We start from the raw sequence: 18,920 nt of genomic DNA on the forward strand, positions 1-18,920 counted from the left end.
TGACGAACTTACTTTCTTTTGTTTTGTTATCACAGCGGACTTTTCACGACGACTCAAATTACAAGGAAAGCTATAATTTAGATTTGACAGACAAGAGACCAAACTGCCAACCTACTGTAACACACCCTTCTCCCTTCTCATGAAGTTGACATTTTTTATCCTAAGAAGTGCCGCGCGCATTTTTTGAGTGGAGATAGGTTGAACATAATTATTGGCTGAACTGAAAATTTATTTCATTAGAACTAATATATTCAAGTCAGCAGTTGTCACTCAACATTGTCCTCTACGACAGAATTAACTTTCCCTCGCAACGAAAGAAAGAACTCGAAGGACTATCCAACAAGAAACAAATACAGAATAAGATTTAGCATTTACCAAATGTAGAAAACTAAAGGTTGCTCTTCGATCGTTCATCTTCAGAAAAACTTAAACTTCCTTGAAAAAACCGAGGATCCATTTTCTGGCTTTGGTGTCAAAAATTAAAAAGGTTTTCGGTTTCTTAACTACTCGCATGCGCGTAAAAATAAAACAACAACTTGGTAGTATATTGATAACGTTATAAAATATAGCTTGATAACGCAAGGCAAATTACCGAAGCTAATTTGAATTTTAAACGGTGTTTTAGACGTTTTTTTCCTCAGACCAACGGATGACACTCAAAACGACAACCTAAAAAAGATGAATGACAGATGTTAACCTAAGTTGATCTACTTGTTGTTGATAATCACCTCATTGTTTGTAAATCAACTTAACTAAGCAGCTGATGGAGGACGGTATCTTCAAACAGAGTAAGTGTTAACTCTGCCTCAAAAAACAGGATCTTCGAGAAGCATTTTTATCACCAATGTAACACTTTTAGTGAGCTATTCGAAGTAATACTACGCGCTATGTTAGAATAAGAATTTGTTAATGCTTAGCGTGCGAATATCGAGTTATGGATGAATATGATAAAGGTTACCCAAGACAGTTTTTATAACATAGCGCACGTGCTTGCCCTATATAAGTCCCATTGAGCCGCTATGACCAAAATCTCTATTTACGCACGCCCGTGCGTAAGAAAGATGACGTGAGCATTTTTTTTACCTAGCTCCAGAGTTTTCGTCTTGTTAAGCTGCAGTGCAGTTTTCGTTCTCTCTGAAATATGGAAGAAACCAGCGAAGAACTGCCCAGTTTTTCTATCGGCATTGACCTTTTAAGTCCTGATCCGACAAGCAGAAATAAAGCCAAATAAGACTCGCAAGTTCCACGTTTCGCAAATTTGTCGGAACACCAGCTGCAGCAAATTTTGGCCAAAAGGAAGTCACTACTTGGTCATTAACATTGTTTAAAGGTAAAATTTCCGTCTTTATTCTTGTTTTTAAACTTGTTCAACCTGGGGAATAAAGTACACAGTTGTTAATTGGGAATTTACCAAAACCAAAACCATCAATTCGCTTTGTTATAAAAGAATTTGCTCATGCTTTTAGCTGTGCGTATATCGAGTTATGGATGCACTAGAGAAGTTTGGAGAGCACTCAAAAAGCTAGAGTTGCTCTCGGCTGCGCCTCGAGCTACTCTTACGCATTTTTCGTGCCCTGCAAACTTCCCAAGTGCATCCATAACTCGATATACGCACGCTAAGCATGGACAAATTCTTAGTTTTCCTTGGTATTTGCTTTTTATTCATTTATTTTGGATAAGGGACCGGTTTGATTAGCCTTCTTGAAATGTATGAACCGGAAGCAACCAAAATAAAAGACTCGTTCAGCATTTATTTACTTTATTAATTAACAAACAAAAGCAAAATACTTTCCATGGAGCTCAAAATTTCTTCAGAAAGTCGGGCATTAACACCAAATTCAAGTTACATTAATTTTCAGCGTCGTTGTATATTAGTGGGATTCCTAAAGAGTCTCAACTTGCTGGCCTCTCAGGCAGGATCTGTTTGCAATCGAGCCGTCGAGCAATGGAGCAGACTCTTCGTTCCCGCCCCTTGTTCGAATTACAAGCCTATAAATTAAAAAAAGAATTTTAATTGCAGCCATACCTACTTGAAATATGAAGAGCTCCTAAAACTCAGAATAATTAAAAAGTTAAATCGAAGTGTCCCATGTATTTACCGGCCTAGAGTCCGTGTATGTGCAGGCCACTACACCATCGGTTCCTTCGATCAGAAGAAGTGACAAGAGAAAGAGAACACCCAAAGCCTGTTTTGTTTCCATTTCTTTGTTGAGGTATTTTCGGATTCAGTTTGCTCGGTGCGTTCGTTTGATGTGGCAGGGTAGTACAGAGGGTTTTTATAGTGGAAAGATCTTGGATCATCTGTCCTTTAAGCGATATGCCACCCACAATGACAAATCAATGACGCAGGTAAGACTATATCTTCATCGCCGGAAATAGTTCTCAGCATGCAGCTGAACGGGATCAAATTCATAGCAGTTTTTGTGGTGACCTTTCAATTTTTATAATTAATTTTTAATGAAAAAAAATTGAAAAAAGTTTTTCTTTCATCTGGATCAGAATTTGCATGTTATTCCAATTGCCTTGTCTCAAAAAATAACAATTGACGGCTTACTTAATGAAATTAAACCTTTTGTTTAGGTGCGCGCCAAAGTCTCATTGCACTCCTGTTTAGACAATTGTTAACTTAAATCGCTCGTTTCGACCATGCAGAAGGAAATTGGCGCACGAGCGTGATCAGCGCAAGTTTTCACTTTACCCGAGCTTTGAACTGGTCCCCTTCGAGGTTCGGACGTAAACAAACTGTGAACGGGAGAAAACTATTATGATACGGAGACTAAACTTAAACAAAAGAAGGAATAAAATTTGCACCTTCTTCCACCTGCTTTGTTTGGTAAACATCAAGCGGATGCAAACTTCTTTGGGTAAATTCAAGTTAATTTGAATCAAACTCCCATGCCGCTGCTGTTTTGTAAACCTTTGAATTGAAAGGCTCGGCTGAGCCATGCAGAAGAAACTTTGGCGAACCAGCATGATCCGCGTAGGAGTTCAAAAGTTCACCCATTGTTATTCTTAAGCCGAGTTTCTAACAACTTCCCCTTGGTGGTTCGAATACGAACGCAAAAACAACGAACGCCCCTAACAGACTGAAAAACACTTCACCACTTAAAACCAAGGAATCGCTGTATCTTTCGTTCATACTACCAAATTTTTATCACTGCAGTCACGTTTGGCACCACTGCGGAAAAAGAAACACTACTAAAATCCAAAAAGTCAACGGAAGGGCATTGAGATATGTCTATAATGAGAAACATGCATCCTATCAGCATCTCTTGGAAAGGATAAGACTACCCTCCATGGAATCTCGAAGAATTCAAGACATGTTATTGACAATACATAAAAGTATCTGGAACAAAGCACCACAGTAAATTAGGAATCTTACTAATTTACGCTCATTTAAGTACAATCTCAGGCGCCACGAACATGTTTTATCTTTGCCTAAAGTTAAGACTACCAAATATGGACTCAAGTCATGGTGATGTTTTGCAGCTAAGAAATAGAATGAGCTATCAAATGACATTAGAATAAAAGTGGGCACTAATGAAAAAGTAAACAGAATTATATTGTTAAATTTCGGGGATTAGTAAATTTGTAATATTAGTTTTCACTCGTATTTTGACTGCGGCGGTATCATTGTAAGAATAGTTTTAAATAGTTTTAATCAATATTTAATTCGTGATTTTGTTTGTATTTGTATTTTTTATTTTCATTATTACACGCTTTTAAGTCCCTCCTTCACTTTAAGTGTGTCGTTTTTTGTTAGTTGTTTAATGGAACTTGATATGACACTTCTTCGACATAATGAAAAAAAAAATTGAAAAAAGTTTTCTTTCATCTGGATCAGAATTTGCATGTTATTCCAACTGCCTTGTCTTAAAAAACAACAATTGACGGCTTACTTAATGAAATTAAACCTTTTGTTTATGTGCGTGCCAAACATTAACATAACTTAAATCGCTCGTTTCGACCATGCAGAAGGAAACTGGCGAACGAGCGTGATCAGTGCAAGTTTTCTCTTTACCCGAGCTTTGAACTGGTCCCCTTCGTGGTTCGGACAAAAAAAAATTGTGAACGGGATAAAATTATTATGATACGGAGACTAAACTTAAACAAAAGAAGGAACAAAATTTGCTCCTTCTTCCACCTGCTTTGTCTGATCAACATCAAGAAGGAAACTTCTTTAGGTAAATTCAAATACAATTTGAATTAAATTCCCATGCCGCTCCTGTTGTAAACCTTTGAATTGAAAGGCTCGGCTAAGCTATGCAGAAGAAACTTTGGCGTCTTTCTCGTGCATTGGCTCACCTCCAGTCCCCACACACCGCTCAAGTTAGCCATGTCATTTCATTCGAAGTACCCAACTCAGGGAGCTGCATTTGACTTGGTTCTTCAAACACGATTAAAACATGCGATGCAACCTAAATGGTGTGGCAGAATCAGTCTCGAACTTTATTATAGAGCAACACATCCATGGTTATTTTTGGGTAACTTATGAGCGACAATAGGGGAAACAGGTGGAATGTACGTGAGCAAGTTAATCTCCTTCCAATATTCCCATTGTTCACGTGGGACAATAAAGAAAAGAAATTATCGTGGTTCCCACTGTATTTAAATATTTTTTTAGATGTTGTCAATGTCGCCTCAGTTCAATGGCATTTTTACAGTATATATCGATGTTTCTATTCTCGTGATGTAGCGTAGACAAAGCGTCAAAGAAAGAAAAGGTGATCACCAGTCATTAACATAACTTTAGGGACAACGAGATAAATTCAAACAGAGTAAGTGGTAACTCTGCCTCAAATAACAACATATGCGAGTAGCATTTTTATCTCCAATATAACACTTTTAATAGAGCTATTCGAATTAAGTCTAGCCAAGAACAAAATGTTCTCGTGAACCAGAGTAACGCAACGAGAGTAAGGAACTTTCATTGAGAAGAATATGTTCTGAATAGTTCGTGGTTTTATATTGTTACTAAATCTGTTATTGACTTCCTTTCCATTTTATAAATAATGACGCATTTTAATTGGCGAACCGAGTCGTATACCATTTTATTTTTTTTTTAGAGGGCACGGTGACGAATCCTGCAATCTGATTGGTTCTTTACCCGGTCAGTATTTTCCTATCTCTGCCCACGGGCCGCGGTAACGCTCTCGTGAATCGCCAACTGCATCCTAGATTTCGTTGCCATTTTTCATAAATATATCTCGTTTTTCCGGCTGGGCAGTATTTTTAAGCAATCACGTCGGTCACTACCTCAAGCCGATAAATAACTTATGAATCCTCTCTTTTCTCTCACTCAAATCACTTTGGTTGACAGAAAAATATTGGTGTCAGATTAATTTGTATGAGCAACAGTGTCATTACGTTGGTTGACAAGTGGCCTAAAAACCGTCGGCAATTAATTTTAATCGTTCACAAAAAGTACCTAGAAAGTTAAAACGTGAGGTATTTGGTTACAGTTAAACTGAACGGTGAAACTTCCCTTCATATAATATCTGAATTTTCTCAAATAGTTTGTTGGTAGGGAAAGAGTGAGAGAAGTTTTAAATTCAGTTCTACAACAAATATACGCTCCCGGTGAGTCTTTCCGAGTCCGTTCAATTTGGACATTTGTACCGTAAGTTGCACAATGGAAAGTGAAGGAATTTATTGAGAAAAGGCCGCATTAAATTCCACTGTGTCTCGTTGGAGTGTGCCATTCGAATTTAGTTTTTGTTGAGGAAAGACAAGATTTACACACGCCATTGCAGCAAACAAACGAGCAAACTCTCTCAACTTCAAAATAAGAAATTTGAATTTACTCACAATTGCTTGGGTAACTTCAGGTAGAATGCAAGGAGAAGAAGTGACCGAGGCTTTATGTCAGTAAGGAAAGAGAAAAAAATGGTCAAAATTGTAATTTGCTGCTTCGTATAATTTCCTTTGTTACATGAGTCATAATGAAAAACGACATCACTCCCTTTTCTGAAACAAGATCATGTAATTACCGCCCACGGTGAACATCTATACTACTAAGCACGATACCTTCATTGTACATGTGACCGTGTAGTTCAAAATGGTTTTTGTGCTTTTTACAAAAGGCTTTTCATAGTTTGCCTTCGTCACAAAGGTTTATAACATTTTTTACTTGGGACGAGTTTGGCTTGCCTTATAAAAATGGAATGTTTGAACTTGTAACGAAAGGCTTTTTATAATTTTCCTTCATCAGGAAAGTTGAAAACAGTTTTTTTCTTTTATTTTGGATCAGGGAACGGTTTGGCTTTCTCTATTGGAATGTATTAACCGGAGACCACACAAATAGGAGACTCGTTCAGCGTCTATTTACTTTATTAATTAAAAAACAAAAGCAAAACACTTTCCACAGAGCTCAAAATTCCTTCTTAAAGTCGGGCATTAACATCAATTAAAGTTGCATTAATTTTCAGCGTCGTTGTATATTAGTGGGATCCCTAGTCTCGCTGACCCCTCAGGTGTGCGTCTTCATCTATCAGGATCTTTTTGCAGTCAAGCCCTAGAGCTATAGAGCAGACTCTTCGTTCCCGCCTCTTGTTCAAATTACAATTCTAAAAATATAATTGCAGCCATAACTACTTGAAATATGAAGAGCTCCCAAAAATCAGAATAATTTTTGCTTTTAAAACTAAGCTAGGTTTTTTCGCTAGTAATCGAAGGGCACTAGGTAATTTTTGCTACAATTCAGTTCTCTCTCTCTTGCTGCTCTTTTTGGCCCAGATTAAAGAGTTAAATCGAAGTGTCAGGTATTTACCTTCCTAGAGTCATTTTTTGTGCAGTGCATTGTAATACTCGCGGTTCCTTCGATCAGAAGAAATGACAACAGAAAAAGAACATCGAAAGCCAGTTTGCTGAAGTATCCTCGGATTCAGTTTGCTCGGTGCGTTCGTTTGATGTGGAAGGGTGGTACAGGGGATTTCTATGGTGGAAAGATCTCGGATTATCTGTACTATAGGCGATATGCCACACAACTACAAAGCAATGACGCAGGTGAGACTATATCTTCGTCGTTGGGAAAAGTTCTTAGCATGCAGCTGAACGGGATCAAACTCATAGCAGTCTCTGAGGTGACCTTTCAATTTTTATAATTAACCCAGAGAACAAGCCAGAAAAGTGATACTTGCGTGGACTCTCCTCCCACTCTCTATTGCTTGTTTGTTTTCTTTTGGGTTTTTTTTCTCTTTTTTTTCCATTATCATACGCCTTTAAGTCCCTCCCACACTTTAAATGTGTCAGTTTTTGTTAGTTACTTATGGAACTTGGTATAACACTTCTTTGACATAACGAAAACAAAATTGGAAAAAGGTTTTCTTATTCCAACTGCTTTGTATCAAAAATACCAATGAACGACTCACTTAAAAGTTTGTTAAATGTGTGTGTCAAATTCTGATGGCAATCCCGTTTAGACAACGAATACGAACGCACAAACATGCGAAGTAAACTTTGTCGCAAAGTGAGTGCTCAAATAAACGCCCCTAAAAGACTGAAAAACACTTTACCACTTAAAAACAAGGAATCGCTATATCGTTCGTTCATACCACCAGATTTTTTTAAAATCCAAAAAGAAACACTACTAAAATCCAAAAAGTCAACGAAATGGCATTAAGATATGACTATAATGATAAACATGCATCCTATAAGCATCTTTTGGAATGGACAAGACTACCCTCCATGGAATCTCGAAGAATTCAAGACATGTTATTGACAATACATAATAGTATCTGGAACAAAGCACCACAGTCAATTAGGAACTTTATTAATTTACGCTCATTTAAGTACAATCTCAGGCGCCAAGAAGATGTTTTATCTTTACCTAAAGTTAAGACTACCAAATATGGACTCAAGTCATGGAGATATTTTGCAGCTAAGAAATAGAATGAGCTATCAAATGACATTAGAATAAAAGTAGGCACCAATGAAATTAAATTTCCTAGCGACAATAATGCAAACAGGGACATTAGTTGTCGGGAAAGTGATCAGTCTCAAAAATTTCAATTTCAACGCGAACTGAAAAAAATAAATCAGGGCTAAAAACCTGATTTTTTTTTTACTGTCTCTTGGAAATTCAAATCAACTCCCTCCAGCCTAAGCTGAATATCTTCCAAAAATGGTCTTCCCTGAGTCTATAGTTTGGAGCATATAAGTGCTGAACGAAGAGATCTGGAACTACACCTAAGTCAGACAAAGCTTCAGCAGCCTGTGCATTTTTCGGCCATGATACAGTTTTTCTTGCTGTTCAGTATAATTTCATCCCTGTCAATTGGCGAATTTATTGCTAGCAAAGTCAATAACAAAAGGGTGAATGTGTAAGACCCTCAGGGAGCCTCGTCTCGCGGTCCGCACATTACTTACCAGTACATAGACCAAGCGACGTTCACCAATGAAGGGACTGAGAAGTTGGATGAAAAGATTCAGCGAGTAGACGAACATTTAACGCGACTCATCGCCTGTTCATTCTGCAGAGGAAAGTTGGTACGTCATCGGTCCGTCGCAGTGACGACTATAAGAAGCAAAACGAAAGTTTAGAGCGAATAAACGATGGATTAACGAAAGCGGTTAGCTTGTCGCAAAACATCGCTGGATCTTCGTCGAGCATGAAGAATGACGATGTTAAGAAACTCATCAAAGACTCTTTACAAAACAAGGCTAGGATGCTATGGATTCCGAAGAAAGGTATGTATAACTTCCAACAGTGGACTAAACACTCCAAACACTCCAGCATTGTTCATGTTGGCATGAATTTGGAGCAACTACCCGCGGATTAAACTCTAAGGCAACTGACTGTGGATTTAGGTTCACGTTAACCTGATCCGCATCAGCTAAACACGGGCCAGAGTGCAACAGACCAGGAAGGAATACACACGGCTTCGGGTCTATTACGGTTTGCTAAGGCCTGTTCTCTGGCTTGCGACTCGGCAATCTCCGTTTCCAAAGTAAAACGCCTTTCTCCTTGCTTAAGACGGAACTTTCGTTCTTCTAGAAACTGGCGCTTACTGAACCAACCTCATCAATTGAATCTTCTGGGCTAACTTGAACATTCAACTGAAGCACTTCTTCGGCTCCAGCGATCCAGTCCTGAACTCTCTGAACAAAGTCATCCTTTAGCACGGCTTCGCGATCGAAGGATTCCCGACATCTGGCAATGCAAGTCTCGTCTTGAATGTGCAGCAAGTGCAGAAAGTGCGCTTCTTTAAAATTCTCGAAAGCGATTATAAACTCCGTAAATTTAACCTTCACGCGGTCAATGTTCTGCACGTCTAACAACAGGGCGCCTTCATCAAGTACTGACATCGTGACTTGATTACCTTGCCGAAAAAATTTTTAACGATATAACTTCCAACAATGGACTAAACACTCCAAACACTCCAGCGTTGTATTAACACGCTTTATTTAAGAAAAGATGATGTAGTCGCGGTTGTTCAAAGCGGTTAAAAACTTTTCAGGACCTGGGAAAAAACCGCACTGGAGCAGCGACGAACTGTAACGTGAAATCTGGCTGCTGTAGAGCGAAAAATGACCGCTTGGAAATGGCAAGCGAAAAAAAAACTGACCCGAAAAGACTTACACGACCTTTAGATACTAACGAATATATTACCATAAATTAATCGACTAACACGCTGAAATACATTCCGCACGCTCGACGAACTAATCTACAAAAATCCCAAAGGGCAAAAACAAAAGACACTAATAAACGGGTGTTTAGTTCTTCACAGTATGAGATTGTTCTCCGGTGCCGAATTTCATTCTTGGGTCTTAAGTTTTAAAGATGGTTACGTCAAATATAACTTGGGAAATTCATGAGTGTTTAACTGCTGTTCTCCTTTCAGGAAAGGTAGCATCGTCATGCAAAGAGATTTATTCAAAAAACAGGTGAGAATCTGTTGAAATGTTACAGAATTAAAAGCCACTGGGCTTTAGTCTTGAGAGAGTCTCCAGGATGCGCGGTGATAGTTTTAGGCGCAAAGCTGAAGACCCTCGGCAGACCCTCGGAATTAGGGATAGGAGACAGCAAAAGAATACCACTTTGTCCTAAAGTGTCTGCAGGAATAAGGGAAATAACTAAATAAAAAGATTCGGATAGTTACCTTTTGTTCATGGAAAATTATTGTAATGTATGTGTGCGACCTAAGTCCAATACGTGGCATAAAGAGATCCTCCGTACTATATCTTCGTAGAGGAAAAATTCTTAACCGAAAAGAAATTTCATGCCAAAGGAGAACGATTAAGGCCCAAATGAAATCGGTTATCTTATTTTAAAAGATCACAGATTGATGAGATTCTTCTCCTCAACTATAGCTAGCATTTTCCCCGTAGAGCCACCTTCGACTCCGACTCTTGTGTTCCTTTCGATATCAGGTTTCCGGAAGACAATGCTTACATACTTCAGACGGATTGTGGGTATGTTCCTGCTTACTGTCAAATGACCAACTCTGGCATGGGCACATGTGGAGGAGGTGGATGGACGCTGGTCATGAAGATTGACGGCTAGAAGGTGGTTCCTTTGTAAAGTTTAGTAATAGGGAGAGAACTTTTTTTGCTGCCGCCTAAATTCATTTATCGTAGGGAGGTTGCTTAACTAAGGAAATTAAAATTTACCATAATTTACTGAACATAAAAGTTCAAAATCCGTGATCGCGCCCATCAGTCCGCAAAACTGTAATCAAAACTCAGAAACAACAGGAAAAAGGAAATTAAAATCCGATGATGGAACTGCATGAAGTTGACATTTTTTATCCTAAGAAGTGCCGCGCGTATTTTTAGAGTGAAGATTAGTTTAACATAGTTATTGGCTGAACAGAAAATTTCTTTTATTAGAACTAATATATTCAAGTCAGCAGTTATCAGACAGAATTTAAACTTCCTGTAAAAAAAGGAGGATCCATTTTCTGGCTTTGGTGTCAAAAATTAAAAAGGTTTTCGGTTTCTCAAAAACCCTCATGCGCGTCGGTGAGTGAATAAAAACAATAACTTGGTAGTAAATTGATAACGCTATCAAATATATCTTGATAACGCAAGGCAAACCACCGAAGTTAGTTTTAATCGGGTTTTCAGTCGCTTTTTTGCTCAGACCGAGGGATGACACTCAAAACGACAACCTTAAAAAGATGGATGACAGATGTTAACCTAACTTGACATACTTGTTGTTGATAAACACCTCATTGTTTGTAAATCAACTTACTAAGCAGCTGATGGAGGACGGTATCTTCAAACACAGTAAGTGGTAACTCTGCCTCAAAAAACAGGATCTGAGAGATGCATTTTTATCTCCAAAATAACACTTTTAATGGAGCTATTTGAATTAAGACTAGCCGAGAGCAAAATGTTCTCGCAAACCAACGTAACGCAAAGAGAGCAAGAAACTTTCACTAACAAGAATATGTTTGGAATAGTTCATGGTTTTATATTTTTACAAAATTTGTCATTGATTTCCTTTCTATTTTATAAATAATGACGTGCTTTGGCAAACCGAGTAGTATACCGTTATATTGCAAGTCGGCAAATGGACGATAATTGTCTGTTGAAGAAAAAAAATTCATAAACAAAATTCGGAGAATAAAGCACGAAGTAAATAATTTCCTTTTTGTCTTGTAAGAAATTGTTACCCTAAGTCTTCCGCTTATTTTTTATTATTTTTTTAAGGTTCTCTAAGCATCAGTTTTTCTTACTGAGTAGATCTGTATCTACAGGAAGACGACTTATTTTCTAAAAACTGACTGAAATTGTTACTGAGCATGCTCCTATGTATGTTGGATAACTTCAGGTAGAATGCGAGGAGAAGAAGGGAGCGAGGCTTTATATCAATAAGGAAAGAGAAAAAAAATTGTCAAAATTGTAATTTGCTGCTTCGAATAATTTCATTTGTTACATGAGTCATAATAAAAAACGATATCACTCCCTTTTCTGAAACAAGATCCTGTCATTACCGCCCACGTTGAACATATATGCTACTAAGCACGATGCCTTCATTTTGACCGGGTGGATCAACATGGTTCTTGTGCTTTCCACAAAAGGCTTTTGATAATTTGCCTTCATCACAAAGGTTTATAACACTTTTTTTACTTAGCACAGGTTTGGCTTGCCTTATTAAAATGAAAAAACCGAAAACCATCGTCACTTAACAACATAGTGTCTGAACTTGAAACAAAAGGCCTTTTATAATTTTCGTTCATCAGGAAAGTTGAGAGCAGGTTTTTTCCTTTGGTTTTTATATTTTATTCATTTATTTTGGATGAGGGACCGGTTTGGCTAGCCTTATTTAAATGTATGAACCGGAGACCACACAAGTAAGAGACTCGTTCAGCGTTTATTTACTTAATTAATTAAAAACAAAAGCAAAACACTTTCTATGGAGCTCAAAATTACTTCATAAAGTCGGGCATTAAAATCAAATTTAAGTTACATTCATTTTCAGCGTCGTTGTATATTAGCGGGATCCCTAAAGATGCTCAACTTGCTGGCCCCTCAGGTATACGTCTTCACTGTAGCAGAATCTGTTTGGCATCGAGCCGTCCAGCAATGGAGCGGACTTTTCGTTCCCGCTTTTCGTTCGACTTACGGTTACAACTCTAAAAAATTTAAAAAAAGTATAATTGCAACCATACCTTCTTGAAACATGAAAAACTCCTAAAGATCAGAATAATTTTTGCTTTTAAAATTAAGCTAGTTTCTTTCGCTTGTGATTAAAGGGCACCAGGTAATTTTTTTGTTATAATTCAGTTCTCTCTTTACCAATTTACTTGCTGCTTTTCTTAGTCCAGATTAAAAAGATAAATCGAAGTTTCTTATGCATTTACCTTCCTAGAGTCCTTGGGTGCGCAGGCCACTGCTTCGGTTCCTTCGATCAGAAGAAGTGACAAGAGAAAAAGAACACCCAAAGCCAGTTTTGTTTCCATTTCTTTGTTGAGGTATTTTCGGATTCAGTTTGCTCGGTGCGTTCGTTTGATGTGGAAGGGTAGTACAGGGGGTTTTTATAGTGGAAAGATCTTGGATCATCTGCGCGATATGCGATATTACACGCCCACAATGAGAAAGCAATGACGCTGGTAAGACTACATCTTCGTCGTTGTAAAAAGTTCTTAGCATGCAGCTGAACGGGATTAAATTCGTAGCAACCTTGGTGATAACATTAAAATTTTGATAATTAACCCAAAGAGCAAACCAGAAAAGTGATACTTGCGTGGACTCTCCTCTCGCTTCTCCTTTCGTTTCTTTGCTTTCTTTTAGCTCCTTTCTTTTTTTCTTTTTCTTTTTTTTTTTTTTTTTTTTTTCATTATGACACGATTTTAAGTCCCTCCTTCACTTTTAGTGTGTCGGTTTTTGTTAGTTGTTTAATGGAACTTGATATAACACTAATTTGGCATTATGGAAAAAAATTGAAAAAAGTTTTTCTTTCAGCTGGATCAGAATTTGCATGTTATTCCAACTGCCTTGTCTTAAAAAATACCAATTAACGACTTACTTAATAAAATTAAACGTCTTTTATATGTGCGTGTCAAAGTCTCCTGGCACTTCCGTTCAGACAATTATTTCTTAAATCGCTCGTTTCGACCATGCAGAGGGAAATTGTCGAACGAGCATGATCAGCGCAAGTTTTCTCTTTACCCGAGCTTTGAACTGATCCCCTTCGTGGTTCGGACGAAAACAAACTGTGAACGGGAGAAAAGACTCAACTTAAACAAAAGAAGGAACAAAATTTGCTCCTTCTTCCACCTGCTTTGTTTGATGAACATCAAGAAGCAAACTTCTTTAGGTAAATTCAAGTATAATTTGAATCAACTCCCATGCTGCTCCTGTTTTGTAAACCTTTGAATTGAAAGGCTCGGCTAAGCCATGAAAAAACTTTGGCGAACCAGCATGATCCGCGTATGAGTTCAAAAGTTCACTCATTGTTATTCTTAAGCCGAGTTGCTAGCAACTTCTCCTTAGTGGTTCGAATACGAACGCACAAAGATGCGAAGTAAACTTTGTCGCAAAGTGAGTGCTCAAATAAACGTCCCTAATAGACTGGAAAGTATTTTATCACTTAAAACCAAGGAATCGATATATCTTTCCTTCTTACTACCAAATTTTTATCACTGCAATCACGTTTGGCACCACTGCGGAAAAAGAAACACTGCTAAAATCGAAAAAGTCAACGAGGGGGCATTGAGATATGTCTATAATAATAAACATGCATCCTATCAGCATCTCTTGGAAAGGATAAGACTATCCTCCATGGAATCTCGAAGAATTCAAGACATGTTATTGACAAAACATAAAAGTATCTCGAACAAAGCACCACAGGCAATTAGGAATCTTATTAATTTACGCTCATTTAAGTACAATCTCAGGCGCCAAGAATATGTTTTTATCTTTACCTAAAGTTAACACTACCAGATATGGACTCAAGTCATGGAGATATTTTGCAGCTAAGAAATGGAACGAACCATCAAATGACATTAGAATAAAAGTAGACACCATTGAAGAAGTAAGCAGAATTAGATTGTTAAATTTCAGGGGATTAGTAAATTTGTAATATTAGTTTTCACTCGTATTTTGACTGCGGCGGTATCATTGTAAGAATAGTTTTTTAAAAATAGTTTTAAATCAATATTTAATTCGTGATTTTGTATGTATGTGTGTATGTAACATAAATGGTGTGGCAGAATCAGACTCTAACTTTATTATAGAGCAACACATTCTGGGTTACTTGTAGGTGACTTATGAGCGCCAAAGGGGAAACAGGTGGGCTGTACATGAGCAAGTCAATCCCCTTGCAATGTTCCCTTTGTTTACGTAGGAAAATAAAAACAAGAAATTATGATAGTTCCTACTGTATTTAAATATTTTTTAGATGTTGTCAATGTCGCCTCAGTTACATGACATTTTCACAGTATATACTGATGTTTCTATTCTCGTGGTGTGGCGTAAAATTTTAGCGTCAATGAAAGAAAAGGTGATCACCAGCCGCTAACATAACTTCAGGGACAATGAGATAAATTTAGAGCGAGGAAGTATTTTGCTTTTCATTTTTTAGCATCATTACTTCATTAATAATACACATGAAAAAATTACTCGGTTCTGATTGGTTAAGATAAATGCAGTTTTCAGGTTATTTAGAGTAGAAGAGGGTTAATTCAGTAAAAAGAAGTAACAAATCAGACATTCTGATTGGTCAATAGTCAAAGAAACCCACAGATAGCCAATCAAGTGCGAGCCTTGGATGTCGCAACATTTGGATAAGCTGAAAATTTTGCGAGCGAAACAATGGCTGGCGTTTTAAGTAGGTTTCTTTCGCCACCGCAACAACAATGCAGCAGCTGAAAAACAGCTCTAACAAACACTGTAAAAAGGACTGCTCTTTGCTCTTGTAGGTGTTTAGGAAAGGGAACTGCCAAGAAAATCGAAAATTACGAGCCGACCCAGCTTAACACTTTACTCGAGCGACTCTACGCCGAAATTAAAAACAAACATGGTAAAACCTCGCAAACGGCGATTCCATTTTATCGAAAGTGATTCGGACACGGACTGAACAATTCCTTGAACTGTTTAGCCGAACTTTGTACTTCTTTTAGTCTTAAAGATGTGAAGATATCAATGTATATTATTGTTTTGATCGTGCGCGGTTGTTTTGACCGAACGCACTAAGTCTGCAGGGTTTGAATAGATTGATGCACGCGCTTTGCTTCTGCATAATCATTATAAGCCATCTCGTATTTTTTCATGTCTATTATTAGTACGTAATCACATGATTTTTCTCGTGCAGTTTGGATTAAGCATGCACTTGTTAATTTTTTCAAAGACCACAAATTGCACGAGCCCGTAGGGTGAGTGCAATTTTGTTAGTCTTTGCAAAAATTTACTTATGCTTTTTTATTCCAAGTTACACTCAAAATCATGTGATTACCTATACTAATTCAATTATATTTTTCTTCTTAACTCACGTGTTAGTGAAACTGCTGACACGTGTCTCGCATTTTTCATTTCATAGTGATTTTTATTCATTCGATGGATTTGAGAAAGTTTAATTTCCTAACGGCGGTAATGCAGACAGGGACGTTAGTTGTCGGGAAAGTGATCAGCCTCAAAAATGTTAATTTCAATGCTTACTGAAAAAAAAAAGAAATCAGAGCTAAAAACCTGATTTTCTCTTTACTGTCGCTTAGAAATTCAAATCAACCCCCTCCAGTATAAGCTGAACATCTTCCAAAAATGGTCTTCCCTGAGTCTTCATAGTTTGGAGCCTATAAGTGCTGAACGAAGACTAGCTATATCCATTTAAGAGATCTGGAACTGCACCTAAGTCAGACAAAGCTTCAGCAGCCTGTGCATTTTTCGGTCATGACACAGTTTTTTTTGCTGTTTAGTATAATTTCATCCCTGCCAATTGGCGAAATTATTGCCAGCAAAGTCAATTACAAAGAGATGAATATCTCAGACCCTCAGGGAGCCTCGTCTCGCGGTCCGCACATTACTTACCAGTACATAGACCAAGCGACGTTCACCAATGAAGGGACTAAGAAGTTGGATGAAAAGATTCAGCGAGTAGACGAACGTTTAACGCGACTCATCGCCCTGTTCATTCTACAGAGGAAAGCTGGTACGTCATCGTTCCGTCGTGGTGACGACTATAAGAAGCAAGACGAAAGTTTAGAGCGCGTGAACGATGGATTAACGAAAGTGCTTGGCTTGTTGCAGAACATCGCTGGATCTTCGTCGAGCATGAAGAATGACGATGTTAAGAAACTCATCAAAGACTCTCTACAAAACAAGGCTGGGATGCCATGGATTCCGAACAAAGGTATGAGATTGTTTTTCAATGCGCAATTTCATTCTTGGGTCTTAAGTTTTAAAGAAGGTTGTGTTAAATAAAATTTGGGAAATTCATGAATGTTCAACTTAAGGGTTATCATCCTTTCTGTCTCCTTTCAGAAAAGGTAGCATCGTCTTGCAAATAGATTTATTCAAAAAACAGGTGAGAACTGGTTGAAATGTTACAAAATTAAAGGCCTTTGCCTCCAGGATGCGCGGTGATATTTTTAAGCGCAAAGCTGAAGACCCTCAGCAGACCTTGATAATTAGAGACATGAGATAGCAAAAGAAGAACATTTTGTCCAAAGGTGTCTGCAGGAATAAGGGAAATAACTAAATAAAAAGATTCGGACAGTTACCGTTTGTTCATGGAAAATTCTTTAATGTACGTGTGTGACCTAAGTCTAATACGTGGCATAAAGAGATGTTCCGTATGATATCTTAGTAAACGAAAAATTGCAAAATATCTTAGCCGAAAAGAAATTTCATGCCAAAGAGGAACGATTAATGCCCAAATGAAATCGGCTATCGTATTTTAAAAGAGCACAGATTAATAAGATTCTCCTTTTCAGCTATAGCTAGCATTTTCCCCTTAAAGCCAGCTTTTTTTTTTCTTATTTGCCCGTTCCGTTTGCTTTAAAACACGAACTTTCGTCCAGATTTTTATTCAAATACTACGCTCTGATTTATCAACTGTCAAGATTGACTCCGACTCTGGAGTGGTCATTAATCCTTTTGCTCCTTTCGAGATCAGGTTTTTGGGAAACAATGCTTACCTGCTTCAGACTGATTGTGGGTATGTCCCTATTTACTGTCACATGACCAACTCTGGCATGGGCGCATGTGGAGGAGGTGGATGGACGCTTGTCATGAAGATTGACGGCCAAAAGGTAGGTCTTTTGTAAAGCTCAGTAAGAAGGAGGAAACTGTGTTTGCTGCCGCCCAGATTCATTTATCATAGGGAGGCTGCTTAACTCAGGAAATTAAAATTCATCATATTTTACTGAACATAAAAATTCAAAATCCATGATTGCGCCCATCAATCCGAAAAATTTTGAGCAAAAGAAATAAAAAGAAAAGGGAAATTAAAATCCGATAATGGCAATACATGAAGTTGACATTTTTTATCCCAAGAAGTGTCCGAGCGAGTCTGAAACAGTATTTGTCGAGTACAAAACTGTTTTTGCGCGACGAACTTAATTTCTTTTGTTTTGTTATCACAGCGGACTTTTCACTACGACTCACAATACTGGAGCAACAAAGAAAGCCACAATTTAGAAGGAGGAATGACGGGATTTGACAGACAAGAGACCAAACTGCCAACCTACTGGAACACACCCTTCTCCAAGATCTGTCTCGGAATGAAGGTCGGCCTCCAACCTGTCAGATTCATTGTCATGAACACCCACGCCAATTCCTTGCATTCATTGATTGCCAACGGAGGATATCATAACACTTCGTACGGGCCTGACAAGTGGAAGGCATTGATTGGCCCCGAAGCCTCATTACAGAGGACCTGTTACAAGAAGGGTTTTAATGTTCAACCTGATTCTTCTAACTCCAAAGCTAGAATTGGCATAGTTGGTGGCCAACAATGCTATTCATGGTATATGACTTCCAGAGTTGGTTTTGGTACTGGAGGTAAGCCTGATGATAGCAGCTCGTGTGGCAACGAGGATCAGCGCGGCGGTAAACATCTAAAAGCGATGGGGTACATCTTTGTTCAGTGACATATCGACTTATAAACGCTCGAGCCTTTTAGCACTGTTTAAAACTGGTTAAAATTTAATGAAGCAAACTGTTCGATTGAAGATTTACACCGAAGGAAAATTCTGAGATGTATCTATAATGATAAATTAAAATAAACGATGAATGAATGAATAATCAAATAACTAAAACAAATCAAATGCGTTGTTTGATTTAGTATCTGTTTTCTATCTTTTGAGTGTAGATTTGTGGAAATTTTTTGGCAAAAACTGATCACTTAAGGTATCACTTCCTATGTACTGGTGGGTTCTTTCATTAGCTTTAAAGTGATGAGATATCACGAGGAAATCAAAATTTCGCTGTTTTGGAAAAGTTTTCGAATGAAAAAAAGCAAAACGTTCATAACC

The 18,920-nt window shown here is 37.9% G+C and overlaps 1 protein-coding gene and 2 long non-coding RNA genes across 3 annotated transcripts; 1 reads left to right on the forward strand and 2 right to left on the reverse strand.

Annotated features, from left to right (window-relative positions):
* Positions 1-1,742: 1,742 nt before the first annotated feature.
* On the reverse strand, positions 1,743-2,331 carry LOC149042494 (uncharacterized). The gene is made up of 2 exons (XR_016188657.1): positions 2,100-2,331; positions 1,743-1,989 (listed from the first exon to the last, which is right to left on the reverse strand). It is a non-coding gene; the product is annotated as an uncharacterized LOC149042494 (long non-coding RNA).
* A 7,515-nt stretch (positions 2,332-9,846) lies between these two features.
* LOC113679806 (putative skeletal organic matrix protein 5) lies at positions 9,847-18,708 on the forward strand. The gene is made up of 3 exons (XM_089213120.1): positions 9,847-9,885; positions 17,561-17,696; positions 18,030-18,708. The coding sequence occupies exons 2-3, from the start codon at positions 17,625-17,627 to the stop codon at positions 18,534-18,536; spliced, it is 579 nt and encodes a 192-aa protein (XP_089069246.1). The 5' UTR covers positions 9,847-9,885; positions 17,561-17,624; the 3' UTR covers positions 18,537-18,708.
* Positions 12,301-13,049, reverse strand: LOC149042495 (uncharacterized). Its single transcript, XR_016188658.1, has 2 exons — positions 12,810-13,049; positions 12,301-12,581 (listed from the first exon to the last, which is right to left on the reverse strand). It is a non-coding gene; the product is annotated as an uncharacterized LOC149042495 (long non-coding RNA).
* Positions 18,709-18,920: the final 212 nt, after the last annotated feature.

Source organism: Pocillopora damicornis, chromosome 7 (genome assembly GCF_964200805.1).
Source record: "Pocillopora damicornis chromosome 7, jaPocDami1.2, whole genome shotgun sequence".
In the NCBI taxonomy this organism is placed as follows: domain Eukaryota; kingdom Metazoa; phylum Cnidaria; class Anthozoa; order Scleractinia; family Pocilloporidae; genus Pocillopora; species Pocillopora damicornis.